Raw genomic sequence first — 24284 nt, 5'->3', positions numbered from 1 at the left:
TTATTATTATTTCTCTTTATTCTTTTGTATTTGCACAATTTGATGTCTCTTGCACACTCGTTGTCTGTCCTGTCTATCTGAACTTCAGAATTATGCAAAGATGTTTGCTCGCAGATTGGCAAGCAACGTAGTAGCCTATGGTAACACATCCTCACTCTGTACTTTGAATCAGCATGCCGCCCATTCAGGAAGGGTGCTCGAAGCCCTGAGCAGCCAGTCAATTTCCCATCGGAAGTGGAGAGAGCAGCAAGGACTCGGTCATCCTGTCAAAGGTTAAAGTGATGAGTCTGCACACATGAGATGTGGGAACCCGCAATTGCTGACTCAGGAATTTTTTTGAATCATTATTCCATCTGCAGATACAGCACGGAATATGTTCTTACAACCCTTCCAGCCACACCACCAGCACCCTTGATTTTAACCATAGCCTAATTTGTACGGTACAGTTTATACTGATCAATTAACCTGCTAACTGGACTGTGGGAGGAAACCAGAGGACCCAGAGAGCACCCACACATTCCATGGGGTGTATATACAGACTCCTTACAGAGGATGCTGGGATGGCCGTCCAAACTCTGACACCCTGAGCAGTAATACCGTCATGCAGACAGCTACACTATTGTACCCAGAAGAAGCAGCTATACGTAATGATCAGGCATCAGTGTATCAGACTTGGCTTCATTGGTTGTACTTTCACCCTGGAATCCGAAATTCATAGGTTCAATCTTCATTGTGGAGATCTGAGCACAGAATTTGAGGCTATGTAGGTGGCAGGATAGCATAGCCATGAGTATAACTTTATTGCAGCACCAATTCCACTGCTGTCTCTGAGAAGTTTGTACATTCTCGCCATGATAGATTTCCTCAGGGTGCTCTGCTTTCCTCCCACAACCCAAGGATGTATGGGTCAGTGGGTTAATTGGTCACATGAGTATAAGTGGGCAGTGTGGGTTCATTGAATTGGAAGGACCTGTTACCATGCTGTAAATCCAATAAATAAAAACAGCAATTTAGAAATGACTAAATAGGATGGTCTGGGATTTGGGAAAACATCATCCAAGCTTGCTTTGATGTTTATGTTATTGAGACAATTACCACAGAAAATCCCCTCACCCTGTCCACTAAACATCAGAATCCATGAGTTGAGACACAACTCTGTACCATGCAGGACCTTGTCTGAATAATACAGTACTTATCAAATGTCTTAGGCACATATATATAGCTAGGGTGCCTGAGACTCTTACACTGTACTGCCGTAATTTTATGCATTGCACTGTACTGCTGCCACAAAAAAAAATTCATGACATATGTGAGTGATGATAAACCTGATTCTGATCTGGGTCTTTATGCGGACTGAGAGCGGGAAGGGGGCAGGGAGAGGGGAGTCATGATTGGGAAAAGAAGGGAGAGAGAAAGGAGTAGGAAGCACTAGAGAGACATTCTGTAATGATCAATAAACCAGTTGTTTAGAATCAAATGACCTTGCCTGGTGGCTCAGTGCTGTGTGTGCCTGCACCCATGCCAGCCCTCGCACCCAGCACTCTTTCTTTGTCACCTGACCCACACCCCTCCCCCGGCGCTCCATTCCCAACATCCTTTGCTCCCTCCAGATTTAAACATACAGTACTGTGCAAAAGTCTTCGTCTCCTTAGCTAAATTTATGTGCCTAAGATTTTAATACAGTACGTAAGTAGAAATGAAATGGAGTTGAGGTCTGTCATTACAGTAGCACTGTTAGTACAACAGAAATATGGTGTTTATATCTGAGTTCACAGTAAAGTTATTATTAAAGTACATATATAAGATCATAAGTTATAGGAGCAGCATTAGGCCATTTTTCCCATCAAGTCTGTTCCGCCAAGTCACCATGGCTGATCCATTTTTCCTTTCAGCCCCAATCCCCTGCCTTCTCCCTGTATTCCTTCATGCCCTGACCAATCAAGAATCTGTCAACCGATTCCTTAAATATACATAAAGATTCGGCCTCCAGAGCTGCCTGTGGCAATGAGTTCCACAGACTCACCACCCTCTGGATAAAGAAATTCCACCTCATCTCCATTCTAAAAGGATGCCCCTTTGATCTTAGACTCTCCCATTCACTCTACATTCACTCTATCCAGGCCTTTCACCATTCGATAGGTTTCAATGAGGTAACCCCTCATTCTTCTGCATTCTAGTAAATATAGACCCAGAGCCATCATATGCTCTTTGGATGACAAGACATTCAATTCTAGAAAGCACACACAAAATGCTGGAGGAACTTAGCAGGCCAGGCAGCATCTAGGAAAAGATTACAGTCGACGTTTCAAGCTGAAACCCTTAAAAAACCTGAAACGTCGACTGTACTCCTTTCCTAGATGCTGCCTGGCCTGCTGAGTTCCTCCAGCATTTTGTGTGGGTTGTTTGGATTACCAGTATCTGCAGATTTTCTCGGTTTGACATTCAATCCTGGAATCATTTTTGTGAACCTTCTTTGAACCCTCTCCGGTTTCAGCATATCCTTTCTAAGATAAGGAGCCCACAACTGCTCACAATACTCCAAGCAGAATATCACTGTGCGATTCTCTGAGATTTGTTTTCTCGTGGGCCTTCACAGTCGAACACAGAAGTACCATGAAATCAGTGAAAAGCTACACATGAAGACTGACAAAGCCAATGTGCAGAAGAAGCCAAACTATGTGAATACTGTGAGAAGGCCTTAGGCATAGGTTAAAGAAATTCTGTAAAATGAAGATGCTTTTAAAAATAATGAAATGAGAAATTTCTTTTTATTTTGTAATTTTTTTTTTATTGAAGTTCATCATCAAACAAACATTTCCATAAGTTGTATTTCAGACATTGTACATATATATCATATAATCATTTATATCACAAATCTCCACAAAGTATTTATCTGGGGTATACACTTACAGGAAAGAGTGGAAAGAAAAAACAAGCAAAAGGAAAGAACTATGTACAAGTAGGGAGTGATCTTTTTTATTTACAACAGATTCATTGATTTGTGAGAATAAAATCAGGCCTATGAGGCATTATGTTGTTAAACCATTTTTCCCAGTATGAATCAAATTGTTCCAGCTTATGAGGAACAGATACTGTTATCTCCTCCATTTTGTAAATGTCCATTGTAATTTCCATCCATGTATTTAAAGTTGGACTCTCCTGTGATAACCATTTCCTAGTAAGAGTCCTTTTACCAGCCACCAACAGTATATTTATTAAATATTTATCTCTTTCCAACCATTCTTGAGGTATATACCCAGAATATATGGTCTTACTCTCTAAGGGTATCTCACATTTAAAGATGTCTTGTAGGGCATTGTGTATCCCCTTCAAATAGTTTTTGATAACAGGGCAGTCCCAAAAAATATGATAATGATTTGCATTTTGATTTCCACAATTTCTCCAGCAAACAGGGAGGTTACTATCATAATGGGATTTCTGAGAGGGTGTAATAAAATATCTTATCAAGTTTTTCCATCCAAACTCCCTCCATTTCTGTGAACTGGTACACTTCCATTGATATCTCCATATTGTTATCCATTCTTCCTCAGATATAATTGTCCCTCCTTCCTTCTCCCATTTTGTTTTAATGTCTGAAGTCGAATGTGTTTTAAGATTTGACAACCCCTTATGCATGCTTGAAATAATTCTACCACCATTATTTGAATTATATGCTTTTCTAAAGAGCTCTATCAAGCAGGTACTTGTCTTGGTTACATTTTTAAGCGTCTTATTAACATATTGTCACATCTGTAAATACCGATAAAAATCTTGTTTTTCTAATAATTGTTTCTCTTTAAGCATTTCAAAACTGAACAGCGTTCCTTCTTTCATTATGCTATAAAGAACTGTTATTCCTTTAGCTGTCCAGTCCTTAAATCTAGCATCCAATTTATTTGGTGTAAAATCCGAGTCATATGCACACCATTTAAGAATTGCAATATCTCCCTCTAGATTATATTCTTTTATAGTAGTTTTCCATATTTTAAGAGTCAATTTCACCCATGGGTTATCAATAGTATTTATGTACCTTTGCAGGTTGTTATCAGCCAAAATTGCTTGTATGGGGATAGGAAGTACCCATTCCTCAATGTTTTTCCATTGAGCGTCATATGATGGGTTGCACCAACATATCACAGCTCTCAACTGTGCTGCAAAATAATAATCTCTAAGAGAAGGTAGGCCCCATCCCCCCTTTTCCTTTGCTAATTGCAAAGTTTTGAGACGAACTCTAGGCCTTTTACCCTGCCAAATATACCTTGATAGCATCTTGTGAAATGAGAAGTTTCTAAATATTAAAAGAAATTACTATAAAGAGCAGTAGACAGTAAAAAAAAAATCAATATTTGGTGTGACGACCCTTTGCTTTCAATCTGCATCAACTCTCATTGGTAAACTGTCATGCAGTTTTATAATAAAATTGGATGGTAGGTTTTTCCAAGCATCTTGGAGAACTTGCTACAGTTCTTCTGCAGACTTCGGCTGTCTCACTTGCTTCTGTCTCTCCAAGTAACCCAGACAGCCTTGATGATGTTGAGCTCAGGGCTCTATGGAGACCATACCATCTGAAACCATATTAAAAATCTAGAGTGTCCTAGACTTATGGAGAGTATTGTACAAAAAAAAAGAATAAGTAACACTGAGAACTTGAGTTGTAGGGTCCTTGAAAGTGAGTCCAAAGATTGTGTTGAGTGATCAGTTCAGTGTTGAGTGAGTAACGGTATCCACACTGGTTCAGGAGCCTGATGATTCAGGGGTGATAACTTTTACTGAACCTGGTGATGTGGGTTCTGAGTTTCCTGTACCTCCTCCTCAATGGGAACAGAAAGAAGAGAGCATGGCGGGGGTCTTTGATGATGGATGCTGTAATCATCTAGGTCTGTAAATTACAGTATTGATAGGATTTATAATATAGTTAATTGATAAAGCACTCTAGTATATTCAGCAATCACTGTTCAATCAGGAATGAGATCAAGATAAGCATCAGACATTGGATGATGTGTACTATATGTCCCAAGGTAAGCAATACAATCCCTCAACCAAGATAAAACTGTAAAAAATTCACCTGTTGTGATGAAATGGCCTTGAATCTGACTAAATTAAGAGGTATGTAAATGATGGAACACTGTTCAAAGTCAAATCACTGTGGAAAATTTATACATAGAGGCAAATCCGTAAAGTAAATGTATTCCACATCAGCAGTAGTAAACTTAAAAGATGTGTGTTTATCATGAGTTATACGACATTCAGGATTACTTTAAGTAAGGCAAACGCAACCTCTACGAATATATTTCACTATAATAAAACCATTTCTATCTGCTGTCTTTGACCTAGCAACAGAATTATAGCTAAAAAAAACACAAAGTGCTGGCAGAATTCATTGGGCTAGGCAAAGGAATAGTTGACACTTCAGATCGAGACTTCATCAAGTCTTTATTCCGTGGAGTGTAGGAGAATGAAATTTGTTTTTTTCCCAGGAGCTTAGGAGAATGAGGGCAGATTTGATAGAAGTATACAATTTATGAGGAGTATAGACAGGGTAAATGCATGTCTGTAAATGCATGCAAATGTGTTTTCCACTGAGGTTGGGTGAGAATAGAACCAGAGGACATGGGTTAAGGGTGAAAGGTGAAATGTTTGAGGGGGATCTTCTTCACTAAGAGTGTGCAATGAGCTGCCAACATAAGTGGTTCAGTTTCAGCATTGAATAAGTACATGTTTGGGAGGGGTATGGAGGGCTATATTCCAGATGTGGATTGATTGGACGAGGCAGAATAGGAGTTTGGCATGGACTGGATGGGCCGAAGAGCCTGTTTCTGTGCTGTAGTTGTTTATGATTCTATGACTATGACAGAGAGCACCTGCTATATTGCAAACTGGGCCCAATCCTATCATGATTTGTCCCTGTTGTGACAAGAGTAACACACATAAAATGCTGGAGAAACTCATAAGCCACGCCTATGAAGGGAAATAAACAGTCAGTGTTTCAGCCTGAGACCCTTCATCAGGACTGGAAAGAAAGAGGAATGATGCCAGAATAAAAATATTGGGGGGAACGGGAAGGTGGACGAGCTAAAAGGTAATAGGTTCCTCTCCTCTCCTGTCAGTTCCTTCCTGTCCAGCCCTTTACCTTTACCACCCACCTGGCTTCACCTCTCACCTTCCAGCTAGTCCCTGTTCTCCTCCCCCCACCTATTTATTCTGGCATCTTCCCACTTCCTTTCCATTTCATTACAATGCTCTTGTTTCTCCTTAAAACAAAATAGCCCGTAACTTTAGCACCTAATGAAATAAGTGTAGTTAAAAATAAATTAACTTTGCAGTGGGGGAATCTAGAACCAGAGGGCACAGCTTCAGAATATAAAGATGACCCTTTAGAACGGAGATGAGCAGGAATTTCTTTAACCAGAGGGTGTAGAATCTGTTGAATTTTTGCCATGGACAACTGTGGAGACCAAGACATTGGGTGTATTTAAAGAGCAGGTTGATAGTTTCCTAATTAATAAGGGCATCAAAGGTTACAGGGAGAAGGCAGGAGAATGGGGTTGAAAGGGAAAATAAATCAGGTATGACTTTATTTATTTATTCATGAGATACAGTGCAGAGTAGGCCTTGCGGCCCTTGAAGCTGCACTGTTGAACAACCCCCGTTTTAATCCTAGCCTAATCATGGGGCAATTTATAACAACCAATTATCCTACCGACAGGAATGATTTGGGACTGTGGGAGGGAACCAGAGCACCCGGAGAGAACCAACACATTCCACAGACTCCTTACAGACATCATGGGAATATAGAATGGTTTTATATCTCATGTTGGCATGAAATAATCCTGATTCTTCTCAGAAATATTGTTGTTGTGAAAAAGTTGAGGAAAAATGTATACAAAACTCTCTAACAGCTTCCTTACTTTCAGCTGAAGTCGAAGTCAAGAGTAAAGGTAGTTTAGTGAAATTATTTGTGAACACAAATATAAACCCCAGCAGACGTTTGAACGTAGAATATTACATCACAGTACAAGCCCTTCCACCCATGTTGTTGTGCTGCCCCTTAATCTACTCTAAAATCAATCTAACCCTTGATCTTTCCAGGCCCTCCATTTTTCTATCATGGTGTGCCTATCTAAAAGTTTCTTAATTGTATCTAATGTATCTGCCTCTACCTCAACCCTTGGAAGTGATTTCAATGTGCTCACCACTCTCTGTGTAAAATAGTTACCTCCGACTTCCCTTCATACTTCCCTCCAATCACCTTAAGATTATGCCCGCTCGTGTTAGCCATTTCCGCCCTAGGGAATAGTCTCTAGCTATCTACTTGAACTCTGCCTCTTATGATCCTGTACACCTCTCTCAATATTTAACATGGAACATTACAGCACTGTTCAGGCTCTTTGGCCCACAATGTTGTGCTGATCTTTTAACCTACTCCAAGATCAATCCCACCCCGCCCGCCCACATAGCCCTTTTGAGGTATCAAAATCATCCTCTGATCCAGGGGGCATCCGGGTAAATCTTCTCAGCAATTTCTCTGAAGCTTTCGCATCTGTTCTGTAATGAAGTGACCAGAACTGAACACAACATTCCACGTGTGGTCTCCCTAGAGTGTTATAGAGCTGCAACTTACCTCTTGGCTCTAGAACTCAATCAACCTATATTGAAGGCCAATACACGATATACATTCTTAGTTCGGCATGAACTAGATGGGCCAAAGACCCTGTTTCTATGCTGTCGTGCTCTGTGACTCTATAACAATACAGAATGCAGAGCTAGTATTTACATACATCCTTTGGAGATTCAAGATTGCTTAACGTCATTTCCTGTACACAAGTGCAAAGGAGAATGAAGTAATTGTTACTGTGGATCTGATGCATACAAAAGAACACAAAAGATAAAGAGCACAATAATTAAAAATACATTAGATTGCTTCTACACAGAGATTGGTTGTAAGTCCATAAAGTGACACTAAGCTGTACATAAGATGACTAACAGGAAATGATAAAGTCGTGGTTGAGTTAGTGGGAGGTGATATTGATCAGCCTTTCTGCCTGGGGAAAGTAACTGTTCTTGAGTCTGGTGGTCCTGGTGTGGATGGTATGTAGCCGCCTCCCCAATGGGAGTGGGACAAACAGTCTGCGAGCCGAGCAGGGTGGTTGGGAATTTTCATGATGTTACTGGCTCTTTTTGAGCACCTTTCTTTATATATGTCCTTGATAGCTGCTAGGCTGGTGTCAGTGGTGCACTGGACAGTGTTGACTACCTCCTGTAGAGCTTTCTTGTTGCTGCATTGCAGTTTCCGTACCATGCAGTGATGCAGCTTGTTAGGGTGCTCTCCGCTGCTCATCTGCAGATTCATGTGAATATGGATCTGCAAAGCCCAGCTCACTTCAGCCTCCTCAGAAAGTAGTCAAGTCAAGTCATTTTTATTGTCAATTCGACCATAACTGTTGGTAAAGCACATAGTAAAAATGAGACAACATTTTTCAGGACCGTGGTGTTACATGACACAGTACAAAAACTAGACTGAACTACGTAATAAAAAAAACACAGAGAAAGCTACACTAGACTACAGACCTACACTGGACTGCATAAAGAGCACAAAAACAGTGCAGGCATTTACAATAAATAATAAACAGGACAGTAGGGCAAGGTGTCAGTCCAGTCTTCGGGTATTAAGGTGTCTGATAGCTTGGGGGAAGAAACTGTTACATAGTCTGATCGTGAGAGCCCGAATGCTTCGGAGCCTTTTCCCAGACGGCAGGAGGGAGGAGAGATTGTATGAGGGGTGCGTGGGGTCCTTCATAATGCTGTTTCCTTTGCAGATGCAGCAAGTAGTGTAGATGTCCGTGATGGCAGGAAAAGAGACCCCGATGATCTTCTCAACTGACCTCGCTTTCCGCTGCAGGGTCTTGCGATCCGAGATGGTGCAATTTCCAAACCAGTCAGTGATGCAGTTGCTCAGGATGCTCTCAATACAACCCCTGTAGAACGTGATGAGGATGGGGGGGGGGGGGGGGGTTGGTGGGAGATGGACTTTCCTCAGCCTTCGCAAAGTAGATGGTTGGTGAGCATTCTTGACTGTGTAAGATGTGTTCTGGGACCAAGAGAGTTTATGTGTGATGTGCACTCTCAGGAGTTCAAAACTTCTTGCAGTTTCCACTACTGTGCCACAGATGTAAAGGGGATATGAGTTATCCTGAAGTTGAGAACTATCTTCTTTGTTCTTTCGACATAAGGAAGAGGTTACTTACCTGAGACCAGGCCTCAAGCTCTTTGACCTCCTCTCTGTAGGCTGTGTCATTGTTGTTTGTCATCGGCAATCCTGATGATGTGATTGTTGAGACGTTTGGCCCTGCAGTCAAGTCTGAATATGATAGAAATATTCTATACTAAATTATTGATACTTTAGAGATATTCCCAGGGGATAAGCTTAGTACCACCTTTTCCTAAGAACCCTGCCAAAGATTTTTTTCTAATTTATTTGAAAATACAGCAGGTAACACATCTTTCAGACCCAACAAGCCCATGCAGCCGAATCACAGCCATGTGGCCAATTAACCCTTTAACCTATGCTGCTTTGGAATGTGGGAGGAATCCCACACAGTCACGGAGAGAACGTACACACAGCTGCAGGAATCGAACCGACATCACTGGTGCATGACTGTGTTATGCTAACCACTAGAAGACCGTGCTGCCAATTCTAAGTTAATGTTTTTTTTCTTGATCCAGGTGCCGGCCTCAGTGCAGGTGACAATGAATCGTATCATGGAAGTCAAGATGGTAGAAGCATTTCAAATTCCCAGATTGTGGAACTACGAAGAATACCAATAGCTGACACTCACCTTTAACACACTCACATGCTTTTTAATTGAAATTTGTCCATGTTTTTATACTTTTTTTGGATGTCCCTCTTTTGCACTAAAATTTTGCATTAAAATATGTAGAATCAGTGTTACCTTACAATGTTTGTACAACATTTTTGTAATGTTCAACTAATATAACCTTAGACTTCAAAAACTTGATTACAGAGAAGTAAAAGTTAAGTAACTAATAAGGATGAAGAAAATATGTAGAATTTAGATATAAACTACGATTTAAAAAAACTAACAAATTACTTCTGTAAAAAATCTTCCCATAGAAGTAACATAATAAAAATAATTTTGTGGTAATTTCTGACAGTGATTATGAAACGAAAACTTGTATGATCTTTCTTTTTGACCAGTATTTATTAACATAGAATAAAGAACAGTACAGCACAGGAATAGGCCCTTCAGCCCATGACATTGTGCCAAATAGTAATTTTAAGCCAACCAAACAAGTCCCTTCTGCCTATGCATTTATATCCCTCCATTTCCTGCACATTCAAGGTCAAGTTTAATTGTCCTTCAACCACACATGAATACAGCCAAATGAAACTGTGTTATTCCAGGGCCAAGGGGCAAAACACAGTACCAACTGTCACACACAGCATAAGGCATGTATAAGTTATCAGCAAAACACAACACAAAAAAAATAGCCCAAGACGCTTGAGTCCATGAACATTGTGGCAGTCTGCAGCTTGCCTTCTGCTGAGCAAACTCTGGGAAGCACCAACTCCAGCTCAGACAACGCGCCACACTGCCTCTGACACCTCTCTCCTGAACAGGCAGCACCACGGCCTGAGGCCTAATCCTCGCTGTGACCAAGGCCACGTAGCTCCCCCGTCATCCGCCAACACATTAGTGAATCGGACTTGCACCATTCCGCATTAACAATGTCCAACAGGGTCTTGCAATCACAAGGAAAGCGACCAAGACGATCACTTGCTGTTAAACTCCCACCACCTTTGTGCACTGACTCCTCCGATGCAGGCAAGAACTTGATCCATTCCAAATCCAGCTCCTTCAGATGTTCCACCACCAAGCAACAAACTGATGGGGTAGACCTGCAGTCCTTTAAGTTTTTAATATCCATAAGGATCTTGCAATCATAAAAAATACATTTAAAAAAGACAATAACACCTTTAGTTGACCCTGTAAAAGCAGCTGTGATCGGATGCACCACTGTCTTACCAGAAAAAAGCTATCTGATTTGTCTCCACTGCCCTTCTCATTTGAACTTATTCCCTCTCATCTTGAGTACATGCTCTCCAATATTAAACATTATGACCCAAAGAAAAATTATACTGGCTGCCTGCTCTATCTGTGCCTCCTATCATCTATAAATTTCTATCAGGTCCCCCCTCAACTTCTATTCCAGAAACAACAACCCAAGATTTTCCAACCTCTCCCCAGAGCACATGCCCTCAAATCCAGGCAGCATCCTGGTAAACCTTTTAAGCACCCCCTCCAACACTTCCACGTCCTATAATGGAGACCAGAATTGAATGAAAATTCCAATTGTAGCCTTACTAGAGTTTTATATAGCCTCAACATATCTTCAAGACTTTACAACTCAATAACTTCACTAATAAAGACAAGCATGCCAGATGCCTTAATCACCCTATCAACCTGTGTAGCTATTTTCAGGGAGCTATGAACTTGGACCCCAACATCCCTCTGCTCATCAGCATCGTTAAGGGTCTTAACAGTGTACCGCTCTTGACATTCGACCAACCAAAGTGCAACATTTCACATTTGGCAGATTAAAGCTCTATCTGCCATTTATCTGCCCATATCTGCAACTGATATACAGTGCCTATAAAAAGCATTCACACTCCTTAGAGGTTTCATGTTTTATTGTTTTTACAACTTTGAATCACAGTGGATTTAATCTGGCTTACTTTGTCTCTGATCAACAAAAAAAGACATGTCAAAGTGAAAACAGATTTCTATAAAGTGAACTAAATTTATTAGAAATATAAAAGACAAAATAATAAATTGCATAAGTATTCATCCCCTTTAATATGACACACCAAATCGTCACTGGTGCAGCCAGTTGGTTTTAGAAGTCACATAATTAGTTAAGTGGAGATCACCGTATGCTGTCAAGGTGTTGCAATTGATTGTAGTAAAAATACACCTATGTCTAGAAGGTTTGGTGAGTCAGTATCCTGGCAAAAACTACACCACAAAGACAAAAGGACACTCCAAGCAACTCACTGAAAAGGTCATTCAAAAGCTCAAGTCAGGAGATGGGTACAAGAAAATTTCCATCAATGAATATCCCTTGGAGTACAGTTAAGGTTGTTACAGCCAGAGTGTTAATGGGGATAAGCTCCCACTACCTATTAAATGCTTCCAATGCCGTGAGCCTCAAATAGCCTCTGACAACCAAGTCCAGCTCCTGGACTTCATGTGTGGCTTAGCTACTAAACCTGGTGGGACTGTTTCTACTGACAGAAGAAGGGGAAAAAGCAGGATACTGGTGCCTTAAAACCAGTCACTTGGGGCAGATGGGGCTAGTTGGCCATCTAAGAGAAGGAAAACTCTGGTCTCGGATAACTTGCGGCCATACCTACTCGTGGAAGTCTTCAGGAGTAAACCCCAAGGAAAAATATGAAGCTGAAGTCTCTAAGGCACCCCTCATTGAGTTCAATGCTGAGTGGCAACTTCGGCAAACCTGCTGGTACCAAATTGTATTGGTTTTTGCCATTCCTTTGGATTCAGATGCACTGAGCTTGCTGCTTGGGCAACAGTTTGCTCTCCATGTCATACTGCCCTGACTTGTGTATCTAGACAGCTAGGATGTGATATCCTTGGTCACCTCTTAACAACAGCAGTGAAGTCAATCATCAAGAAATGGGGAGAGCATGCCACAGCTGTAAATTTGCTGAGAGCAGGCTGTCCTCAAAAACAGAGTGACCGTGCAAGAATGGAACTAGTGAGGGAGGCTACCAAGAGACCTATGACAACTCTGGAGAATTTACAAACCAGTAGCTGAGATGGGAGAGACTGCGCATATGGCAACAGTTACAGGGTGCTTCACCAGTCGTAGCTTTATGGAAGCGTTGCAAAGAGAAAGCCACTGTTGAAAAAAATTCACCTGAAATCTCAGCTAGAGTTTGCCAGAAGGCATGTGGGAGACGCTGAAGACAGCTGGAAGAAGGTTCTATGGTCTGATGAAACCAAAATTGAACTTTATGGCCATCAGACTAAATGCTATGTTTGGCATAAGCCAAATACTGCACATCATCAAAAACACACCATCCCTACCATGAAGCATGGTGGTGGCTGCATCGTGCTGTGGGGATGCTTCACTGCATCAGGCCCTGGAAGGCTTGTGAAGGTAGAGGGTAAAATGAATGCAGCAAAATATAGAGAAATCCTGGAGGAAAACCTGATGCAGTCTGCAAGAGAACTGCAACTTGGGAGAAGATGTGTTTATCTGAGAAAGGATGTATAGGAATTGGAGAGGGTGCAATGGAGGCTCATGAGAAAGATCCCAGAAACGAAAGGGTTAATATATGAGGTGTGTTTAATGGCTCTGGGCCTGTACTCACCGGAGTTCAGAAGAATAGGTTGGGGGAGGGGGGATCTCATTGAAAGGTTTAGATAGAGTGAAAATGAAGAGGATGCTTTCAAAAGTTGGGGAGTCTAGGACCACAGGGCGCAGCCTCGGAATAGAGGAGCATCCCTTTAGGACAGAGGTGAGGATAAATTTCTTTAGCCAGAGGGTGGTGAATCTGTGGAATTCATTGCCACAAACAGCTGTGGAGGCCAAGTCATTGGGTATATTTAAAGCATAGGTTGATAGGTTCTTGATTAGACCATAAGATATAGGAGCAGAATCAAGCTATTTTGGCCCATTGTGTCTGCTCCGCAATTTCACCATGGCTGATCCAAGATTGTCCAGCAGCTGAACCTGGTGCAGATCATGCTGCTACCTGCATCGCATCAAGAAGGCAATGGAGGCTTCGGTGTGCGGTCTAACAGCAAGTTGATTGTCTTAGCCACCTTCCTTGTGATTGCAAGAGTCTGTTGTACTGTGGAATGCTGCAAGTCCAATGAACTGATTTATTAGCGGACGGCAGGGAATCTGCATGTCCTCGGTCTAGCAGGGACTAGGCCTCGAGCCGTGTCGTTGCCTGTTTACACCCATGCAGGAGAGAGGTGTTGGAGTTGGTGCGCTCCGCCGAAGCGGTGTGGCACAGGGCCCATCCTGGAGTTGGTGCTGCCCCCGGTGTGCACATGGCAGAAAACAAGCTTCGTTGTCTTCTACTGTGGACTGCTGTAACATGCGTGCGACTCAGGGCCATGCATTATATTTGTGTTTGTGTAACTATATTTTATATGCACTTGCTCTCTTATGGGAGCGATATGTGTTTTGGCTCTGTGTTTTGCACTTTGGACCCAGAGTAACGACGTTCCATTCTGCTGTTCTCGTGTATTCATGCATGGTTGATTGACAATTAAACTTGAACTTGATGACAGCGCATTTGCAGACGAAAATATTTATCCACTTCTAGAAGTTATGAAGGAGATTCATAGGTAGATTTACTGTCTTTGTATTAATAATGTCATCCCTAAGATAAAGTTAAAAGATCAAGATGAAGATAGGTTATTTTTATCTGTCACATGTACACTTAAGCATACACAAAATGGGTCTGTTGTGTCAAATCTAAACAGCAAGGATGGTGCTGGGCATGCCCACAACTCACTAACCCTGACCTGTACATCTGTAGAATGTGGGAGGAAAGCAGAGCACCGTGAGCAAACCCACATGGTTCCAGAGAGTGTACAAGCTCCTTAAAGGCAGGACTAGGAATCGAACCCTGATCTTATAGCTGGTGTAATGGAATTATGTTAACCATTCCATTACGGTGCCACCCCTAACGTGTCACTCTTTGTTAATATAGACCATGCTCTCTTCTCACTGCTGCCATCAACAGTTCCCTCACAATTGCCCCACTAAAACCAGTGGACTCTAACACTTGCACTCAGTTGCAACCAGTCACAGTGTGAAAGCTTTAACCAGCAATGAACACGTCAGTAAGGATGAACACCATCACAAGGACACCCACAATCCAAGCCATGCTCTCTCCTCGCTGCTGCCGTCGGGAGAGAGGTACAGGAGTCTTAGGTCCCACAGGTTCAGGAACCCTTCAACTACCAGACTCCTGAACCAGCGTGGCTAAGTTCACTCACCTCAATACTGACCTGATCTACATTGTTACTTTCAAGGACTGTCGAACTCATGTTCTCTATATTGTCTATCGATCTATCCCTCTGCACAGTTTGTTTTCCTTTGTACTTTGATTGTTGGCCAGCCTATGTTTGTGTGTACTTTATCATTGATTCTCTAGTATTCCTTTGTATTATTGTGAATGCCTGCAAAAAATAAACCTCAGGGTAGTATATGCTGACATATACAAATTTTAATAATAAATTTACTTTGAACTTTGAGTAGCACTGCCCAATCAGCCTTTCAGCATTGCAAATGCTTGATGTGAATTTCAGTTTGCTGATCGAATGGCAGAGCAGACTCGATGGGCCAAATGGCCTAATTCTGCTCACATGGTCTCATCCATTTGACTCATTAGATTTGTACTTGTGTCCTAATGTGAACAATATCCACAGACAGCTTTCTTAGTTCAATATTATCTTTACCAAACAAACAATTTTACAGAACAGGGGAAGCACTAACCTGCGAGTAAAACAGAAATTCTGAGAGAGGGCAATTTTCCTGCACTGCACTTACATCAGCTCTTTATCACGGCTAGATTATACTAGAAATGAACAGCTTTCTTGTCCCCATCGTTCTGATAGCAGATGTTTACATATAGATTTATTAAGTTAAAATTCCAATCATATAGATAACCAATGGAAAAGCAAATAATGATTAATTAGTGACTTCAGTGTAATTCCAATAAGTGTTTGTCTAATAGTCAAAGTTAATTCAAAAACCTGGAAAAAATTAATTTTGTAAATGTTTGAACACTAAAAGGCAGAGGACTATCTGCAGCAAACTGTCAGTGGAGTGTGAACAATGCAAGGAATTTTTCTGGCTGATGTCCTTGCTACTCCTCCTGTTCAAGTTCCTTTCCACTAATCTCCCCATTTATGTCACTTCATGGACTGAAAAGGCAAGATGTCAGGACTGGAAGCGAAGGTCGGGGCTGGTTCTGCTCTGTGACGTTTCCTCCACTCTCCTTGGCACTGAGACTGTGGGCCTGCTCAGCTGCTCCTGGTTTTGGATCTATGGACTCAATTTCATTCTGAATGCAGTCACTAGCTTTATTGTTTGCATGATTTGCTTCTCTATAAATACTTTGATAATAAATGTACTTTGAACATTGGCGAAAGCTTAGGGCAAAACACTGTGGAAAATGTTGATTTTCCTGCTTGCCGTCCTGTGAACTGTTACCAGTTCTACCTTCTGTACCTGCTATGACAACAAGCACAAAGTTAAAGTTCTGGAGGGATTCAACACTATCCAGGTTGCCATACATACTATCAGGAAATGTAGAGGGGGCTTGACCCAAGTGCAGAGTAGTGTTGGTCCAGACCTTTGGATCTGCCTGTGAACAGTCAGTACATTGCGTTTCATGGTTTCAGAACTCATTCACCATGATCAGGAAAGCTCACAGATCCCTCTACTTTCTGAGGAGGACAATGCACATCTATAACCACATCATTTAGATGTGCAGTAGACAGCATCCTAAAAATCTGCATCACCGTATGGGGTGGAAACTGCACCACAGCGGACAGGAAGGAAAAACTGCCCAACACATAACTGGCACCAGCCTATCTGCCACAAAGGACACACTGTGTATACAGAAAGGTGCCATAAAAGGGCCAGAACATCATGAAGGATCCCACCCACCCTGGTCATAAGGGTTCTCGGCCCGAAACATTGGCTACTCTTTTCTCACGGATGCTGCCTGACCTGCTGAGTTCTTCCAGCGTTGTGTTCGTATTTTCTGCTCATGAATTGCTTGTCCCACTTCCATCGGGGAGTAGGCTATGTAGCATCCACACCAGGACCACCAGACTCAAAAACAGTTACTTTCCCCAAGCAGTGAGGCTGATCAACACCTCCACCCACCAGCACCACCACTGCTTTATTATTCCCTGTCAGTCACCTTATGTACAGACACTCAGTCTGAGTACAGTATACAAGCTTTCTTATGTATTTATATTTATTGTGTTTTTCATTATCTTGTTCTTTATCCTATTGTGTTCTTTTCACTTTCTCTTTCTCTGCCAGTAGTTTTTGGTCTTTTTTCAAATTGGGTTATTTGTGTTTCTTGCTTTGTAGTTGCCCGTAAGCAGATAAATTTCAAGGTGTATAATTTATACACTCTTTGATAATAAATGTGCTTTGAATCTTTGAATCTGCTTTTGTCAGATGAATTGCTATCTTAGCCAATGTCAGAAAAGAGAATCAAGTTTAATATCACTGACATTTCTCATGAAATTTGTTGTTTTGTGGCAGCAGTATGGTGCAATACATAATAAAAAACTGTAAATTTCACTGACATATATATATATATATGTGTGTGTGTTTGTGTGTGTGTGTGTGTGTGTGTGTGCACCCTTAACTCGTGATGGAGTCATTGGGGCGCTGTCATGACAAGTTTTTTGCACTGATCTTTTTGGTCATTGCTCATCGTATGGCATGTCTTGGGCATCTGAAACCCGGTGGAGCCCATCCCTGTCCAGGTATGTTTTTTAACGAGATCGAGTTCCTAGCTCGACACTCAACCCAGGCACGGATGAAGAGCGTGCAAGGGAGCACAGAGAACCCAGGCAAGGTCATTTGATTCCAAACAATTGGTTTATTGATCATTACAGAATGTCTCTCTGGTGCTTCCTGCTCCCTCCCCTCTCCCTTCCCCTTTTCCCAATGATTCCCCTCTCCCTGCAACCTTTCTATTCTCAGTACACAATCAAGACCTATTTCAGAATCAGGTTCAAAGTTCAAAGTTTATCATCACTTACATATGTCATGAAATGTGTTTATTTTTTGTGGAAGCAGTACAGTGCAATACATAAAATTAGTACAGCATCGTGCAAAAACCTTAGGCACCCTGTGTCTGAGAATCTTCCAGAGTACTAGATATTATATTATGTATGTATGTGTGTGTGAAATTAAATTAGCAGTCCAAAAAGAGAGCAGAAATAAAAGAAAAAAAGTGCTGAAAAAGTGTTTGTGGGTTCATTGTCCATTCAGAAATCTGATGGCAGAGAGAAAGAAGCTGTTCCTGAAACACTGAATGTGTGTCTTCAGGCTCTGTAGCTCCTCTTTATGGTAGCAATGAGAAGAGGGCACATCCTGCGTAATGGGAGTCCTTAATAATGGATGACGCATTTTTAGTTTTGTAGAATTGATGGGCCTCTTTTTTGGTTATAAGGAAATATGGAAAGTTAGAAATGATTATTCCTGCTTTTGTTGATATTAAAATTATTCTACCCATTAATAACAACCGTTAAAAATAAAGCAAAAACATTTGTTTCTAATGATCTCCTGGGATCAGTTCAGTAGTTCCAATGGGATCCCACCAGAAAGCAGCAGGAATCTGACACAACAGTGGTAATTATTCCACCTTGTAGAAATGGACAACATCCTTTGGATCTCAGACATTGTCACCTAGAGCACGGACATTTAAAATAGTCGTTGCAACATTTGAAAATGGGACCATTCCTCTGGCTTGAACTTCAATTTCACACAGGTAACTAAATCCCACAGGGCTCATCCACACCTGCTCTAAACTGTTAAGACTGGTTGGTTTGCTGTCTTCGTGCTGATTAACTTTGGGACGTTCATTGGCTTTTTCTGCACTCAGATCTGGACAGTCAATTACCAGGTGAGGTCAATGTCAAAATAGAAAGAAAAAATCAATAAGAGGGAAATAAAGATTAAGATTGATAAAGAAATAATCAGACAGATAAGAAAACCCGAAGGAGTGAAACACCAAGTTAAAAATAATTGTAATTGACTGAGGGGTTGATTCAGATTAGTCAGTGCTTCAGGTTAGAAATTTAATTGCACAACGCTTTACATCAATATTTGACAGATGGCCAGTATTTTCCACAAACAAAATACTGGAGGAACTCAGAAGGTCAGACAGCATTTATGGAGAGAAATAAACAGCAGGTCCTGAAGAAAGGCCTCGGCCCAAAACTTCGTCTGTTTACTGCCCTCCATAGATCCAGCATCCTCCAAGAGGACCACAAACTTGTGGTTTGGATGTTTGCATGCTTCTATTCTAGCTCTTGGTAGGCTCACCCATACCAAACAGGTCAAAGGTAGAGGCCAGACTAAGAGCGGCCCACTGGTCCTCCAGATTTGGGGGTTCAGCTCAGGGCTAGCAACCCTAATTGGTAAAACAATATTGTTACAGAAAAAGCAATGAAGAACCCTTCTACGTCTGAGTGTGATGGTATTCCTGAGTCTCCACCTAGGACTTGTTTGACTGAGAGTAATGAAAACCAAGCAGAGACTACCGACACAATAGAGGAAGCCCTGTACACCGGCAGAGCCAGAGGACCTTCATTGCGGCCCTAAATGAAAGCAGGGTAACAGGCAGTAAGTAAGTATTGATGCTGCCTGACCTGGTGAGTTCCTCCAGCACCTTGTATATGTTTCCATGAATATACCACTAACTTGATGGTTAAGCGACAAAACGGATGAGTATAAACTGTGCATTATTTGGCAGGGATACAGGGATCTTTAACCATAGGCTGATAGCAAGACTATGCACCTATTGTCTGCCCCAGTGTAGTTTCAATGGAATCAAGTCAGAATTTCCCATGTCCCTCATTTATCCATATCAACCTTTTATTAAACAAATATTTATCTCACTCATTGTAAACATTTTAATCACAGCAGCATTTCTCTTGTTCACTCAACAGCTTCAAAAAAAATCCACTCTTCCGAGCCTGGCCAATTTCTAGCAGGATCTCAGCCCGAAACAACAACTGTTCATTCTTCTCCATAGATGCTGCCTGACCTGCTGACTTCCTCCAGTATTTTAGACCATAAGATATAGGAGCAGAATAAAGATATTTGGCCCATCAAGTCTGCTCCACTATTTCAACACAGTTGATCCATTTTCCTTTTCCCTGTATCCCTTCATGTCCTGACTAATCGAGAATCCATCAGCCTCTGACTTAGGTATACCCAATGACTTGCCCTCCACAGCTGCCAGTGGCAACAAATTCCCCTGGTTCACCTCTCACTGGCTAAAGATATTCCTCCTCACCTCCATTCTGAAAGTATGTCCCTCTATTCTGAGACTGTGTCCTCTGGTCTTAGACTCTCCCACCATAGGAAACTTCCACTTTACATCCACTCTGGCAAGGCCTTTCAATATTCTTCTGAATTCTGGTTAGTACAGCCCCAGAGCCATCAAATGCCAAGCTTTCCAATCCCAGAATCATTTTAGTGAAACTCCTTCCAACCTTCTCCAATGTCAGAAATCCTTTCTAAGATAAGGGGTCCAAAACTGCTCACAATACTCCAAGTGAGGCCTCAGCAATGCTTTATAAAGTCTCAACATTTCATTCTTGCTTTGTGTCTGGTGCTAAAGACTGTAATCCTCAGTAATAGTCACATACTTGACTAGGACATTTTCCAAATGGGATTAGATTGGACAATTACAATCTGAATGTATATCCTTAATTTTGATTCCATTATTTTATATACTTTTCATAGATATTCCACCCACACTCAACAATACACAGTGGTGCACTGTGAACATTAAGCCACTGAAATAATCTGATTTTATGAATTCAGACAAAGCTCAGTGATCACCTATTATGTGATTATGACAGAACTGTGAAATTGTTAGGAAGTATGAGGGTATGTTGTTATTGTAATACACCTTCCCCATTACTTTCCAGTAGTGCCCTTTGTCCATGGTCCACCGATCACTCCTATCTGATTCCTTCCTCTTCAGCCCTTTTCCTCCCAACTTTTTACTTCATTCTCCCTCCGCACCCACCTACTTTCCCCCTCACCTGGTCTCACCTATCGCCTTCTAGCTTGTCCTCCTTCCCCTCCTCCCACCTTCTTATTCTGGTTCCCTTCCCTTCCCTCTGCAGTCCAGATGAAGTCTGTCGGCCTGAAACATTGACTGTTTATTCCCCTCCATGGATCCTGTTACACTCTATGTGTGTTACTCTGGATTTCCAGCAACAGAATCTCTCATGCTTATGACTTCTTGCAAGTCTTGTTTCACAAAGCTTCAGTTGGAAGTTACACTTCAGGCCTTGTTTCTTGCAGACTGGTTCTCATTTTAATTAATCTAGAATTATGCTATTCATACTTTTGGAACCTCAGCATACTCCCTAAGAACAAGGTTTGGGAGAATTGAATTTGTTATTATGGTTTATTGCTTCTTAATTTCTTAGGCACAGAGCATGCAGCGCAATGAACTGCATCGGAGGCTATGCAGAAGATTATGATGCATGGGGACTATGGCAATTGGGTTGTTTGGACTCAGAACTGGATTACACATAGAAGACAGAGGGTAGTAGTTAAAGGGACTTATTCGAGCTGGAGGTCTGTAATTAGTGGTGATCCACGGGGATCTGTGTTGGGTCCTCTGCTGCTTCTGATGCATATAAATGACCTGGATGAAAGTGTAGAATGACCTAAGTTTGCCGATGATACCAAGGTTGGTGAAGTTGATATCAAGGTTGTGTAGAAGACTGGCAAAGAATACAGCACAATATAGATCAGTTTCAGGTATGGGTAGAGAAATGGCAGATGGAGTACAACCCAGATAGTGTAAATGTGAGATTTTGCATCTAGGTACAACAGACGCATGGAGACAGTTACGGACAAGGTCCTTAACAGTGTTGCTGAACAGAGAGATCTATGGATCCTCGTTCATGGTTCCTTGAAAGTGGCTACACAGGTAAAGAAGATGGTTAAGAAGGCTTATGGAATGAATGCTTTCATTAGTTGAGGCAGTGAGTTCAAAAGTCAGGAGGTTATGTTGCAACTTTATAAAACTCTGATTAGGCCACATCTGGAGTATTGTGTACAGTTCTGGTCGCCGCACTATAGGAAGGATGCTGAGGCTCTGGAGAGGGTACAGAAGAGGTTTACCAGGATGCTGCCTGGTTTGGAGGGCATGTGGTATCACCAGAGGCTGGATAAACATGGGTTGTTTTCTCTGGACTGCCAGAGGCTGAGTGAAGATCTGATAGAGGTTTATAAGATTATTAGAGAAATAGAGTGGACAGGGGGTGTCTGTTTCCCAGGGCTGAAACGTCAAATACCAGAGGGCATGTATTGAATGTGAGAGGTAGTAGATTTAAGGGGGATGTGAAGGGTAAGGTTTTACACAGAGAGTAGTGGATGCCTGGAATGCACTGCCTGGTATGATGGTAGAGGAAAATAGATTAGGAGCTTTTAAGAAATGTTTGGAGAGGCACATGGATGTGAGGGAAATGGAGGGATATGGACATGGTGTAGATAGGAGGGATTTGTGTTTAGGTGTTCTGGATTTGCTTTTCAGCTGGTTCGTCACAACATTGTGTGCCAGGCAGCCTGTCCCTGTGTTCTAAGAAGAGCCCATGCTCCCTTCTCACTGCTGCCCTCAGGAAGAAAGTACAGGAGCCTCAGGATTCTCACCACCAGTTTCACGAACAATTACCACCCCCTCAATCATCTCGCTTCTGAACCAAACAGGATGTTTCGGGCCGAGACCCTTCATCAGGACTAACGAGAAAAAGATGAGAAGTCAGAGTTAAAAAATGGGGGGGGGAGGAAGAAAGACAAGGTGATAAATGAAACCAGGAAAGTTCACTCAACTTCACTTGCCCATCGTTGAAGTGTTCCCACAACCAATGGATTCAATTTCCAATACTCTTCTTCTCATGTTCTTGACAGTTATTGCTTTTCTATTTCTTATTTTGTGTTTGCCCAGTTTGTTGTCTTCTGCAGTTTGGTTGAACACCATCATTGGGCAGTCCTTCATTTATTATGTTATGGTTAATATTGTCTAGATTTATTGAGTTTGCTCGCAAGAAAATGAAGCTCTGGGTTGTATATGGTGACATATATGTACTTTGATAATAAAATTTATGCTGAATTATGGTCAAAGATGCGATGACAGAGAGTAACACAGAAAATGCTGGAGGAACTCATACCATCATGCCTTCTTTGTAATTATGTTGATATGTTGGGCCCAGGATAGATCTTCAGAGATGTTGACACCCACATGAAGCTGCTCATCCTTTTCTGATCCCTCAGTAAAAACTAATGTGTGTTCCCTTGATTTACTCTTCCTGAAGTTCACAATCAAGTCTCTGGTCTTACTGATGTTGAGTGCAAGGTTGTTGCAACGATACCGCTCAAGCAACTGATCTAGCTCACTCCTGTACGCATCCTTGTCACCATTTGAAATTTTGCCAACAAAGATCATGCCATCAGCAAATTTATAGTATTTGAGCTGTGCCCAGTCATGAGTGTTGAGAGAGTAGTGCAGAGGTCTTAATACACATCGTTGAGGTGCGCCAGTACTAATTGTCAGTGAGGAGAAGATGTTGTTTCTGATCCACACAGACTGTGGTCTCCCGGTGAGGAAGTCAAGGGCCCAGTTGCAGAAGAAGGTACCGAGGTCGTCATTTTGGAGCTTTTTGATTAGAACTAAAGGTATGATGGTGCTAAACACTGAGCTATAATCAATATACAGCAGCCTGATGTAAGTATTGGTATTGCCCAGATGATCCAAGGCTGAGCGAAGAGCCAGGGAGATTGCATCCACTGTAGAGCTATTGTGGCGACACAAATTGCAGAGGGTGCAGATCCATTCTTAGGCAAGAATTGATTCTGGCTACTGCCAACATGCCAACCAGTGGAGGTGAATGCCACTGGGTGATAGACATTGAGGCAGATCACCCTGCTCTTCTTGGGCATTGTTATGATTGTCACCCTTTTAAAGCAGGTGGGATCCACTGAGAGATGAAAGATGTCCTTGAACACTCCTGCCAGTTGGTTGGCACGGGTTCTCAAAGTCCTACCAGGTACACCATAGAGAACATCCCCTGTGAGGAATCACCCTCTTGAAAGATGTTCTGACTTTGATCTCCAAGGCGAAGGTCACAAGGTCACCGGATGCTGCAAGAATTTGCGCAGGTGTTGTTTCTCCCTTTCAAGGTGTGCATAAAAGGCGTTGTGTTCATTTGGGAGTGAAGCATCACAGCATTCAGGATGTTAGATTTTGCTTTGTAGGAAGTGATGGTCTGCAAACCCTGACAGAGCTGACATGCACCCAACTCCATTTCTAGGCTCAGTCAGAATTGCTTAATCATTCTTAAAGTGGTCTTGCATAGGTCATACCTGGACTTCTGAATGAATGAATGAATGAATTGACTTTATTTCTTACATCCTTCACATATGTGGGGAGTAAAAAT

At 41.8% G+C, this 24284-nt stretch overlaps 1 protein-coding gene and 1 long non-coding RNA gene across 2 annotated transcripts in view; one reads left to right on the top strand and one right to left on the bottom strand.

Annotated features, from left to right (window-relative positions):
- The window catches only part of adgrv1 (adhesion G protein-coupled receptor V1), a 539532-nt gene extending 527549 nt beyond the window's left edge, over positions 1-11983 (top strand). The window contains exon 90 of the mRNA XM_059969328.1: positions 9724-11983. Coding sequence (XP_059825311.1) covers positions 9724-9842 — 119 coding nt within the window. The 3' untranslated portion in view covers positions 9843-11983. The remainder of the gene's footprint in view (positions 1-9723) is intronic.
- LOC132393905 (uncharacterized) lies at positions 6963-15666 on the bottom strand. The gene is made up of 3 exons (XR_009512099.1): positions 15559-15666; positions 9246-9358; positions 6963-8438 (listed from the first exon to the last, which is right to left on the bottom strand). It is a non-coding gene; the product is annotated as an uncharacterized LOC132393905 (long non-coding RNA).
- Positions 15667-24284: the final 8618 nt, after the last annotated feature.

Source organism: Hypanus sabinus, chromosome 5 (genome assembly GCF_030144855.1).
Source record: "Hypanus sabinus isolate sHypSab1 chromosome 5, sHypSab1.hap1, whole genome shotgun sequence".
NCBI classification, from domain to species: Eukaryota; Metazoa; Chordata; class Chondrichthyes; order Myliobatiformes; family Dasyatidae; genus Hypanus; species Hypanus sabinus.
This window is presented reverse-complemented; position numbering and strand designations above follow the sequence as displayed.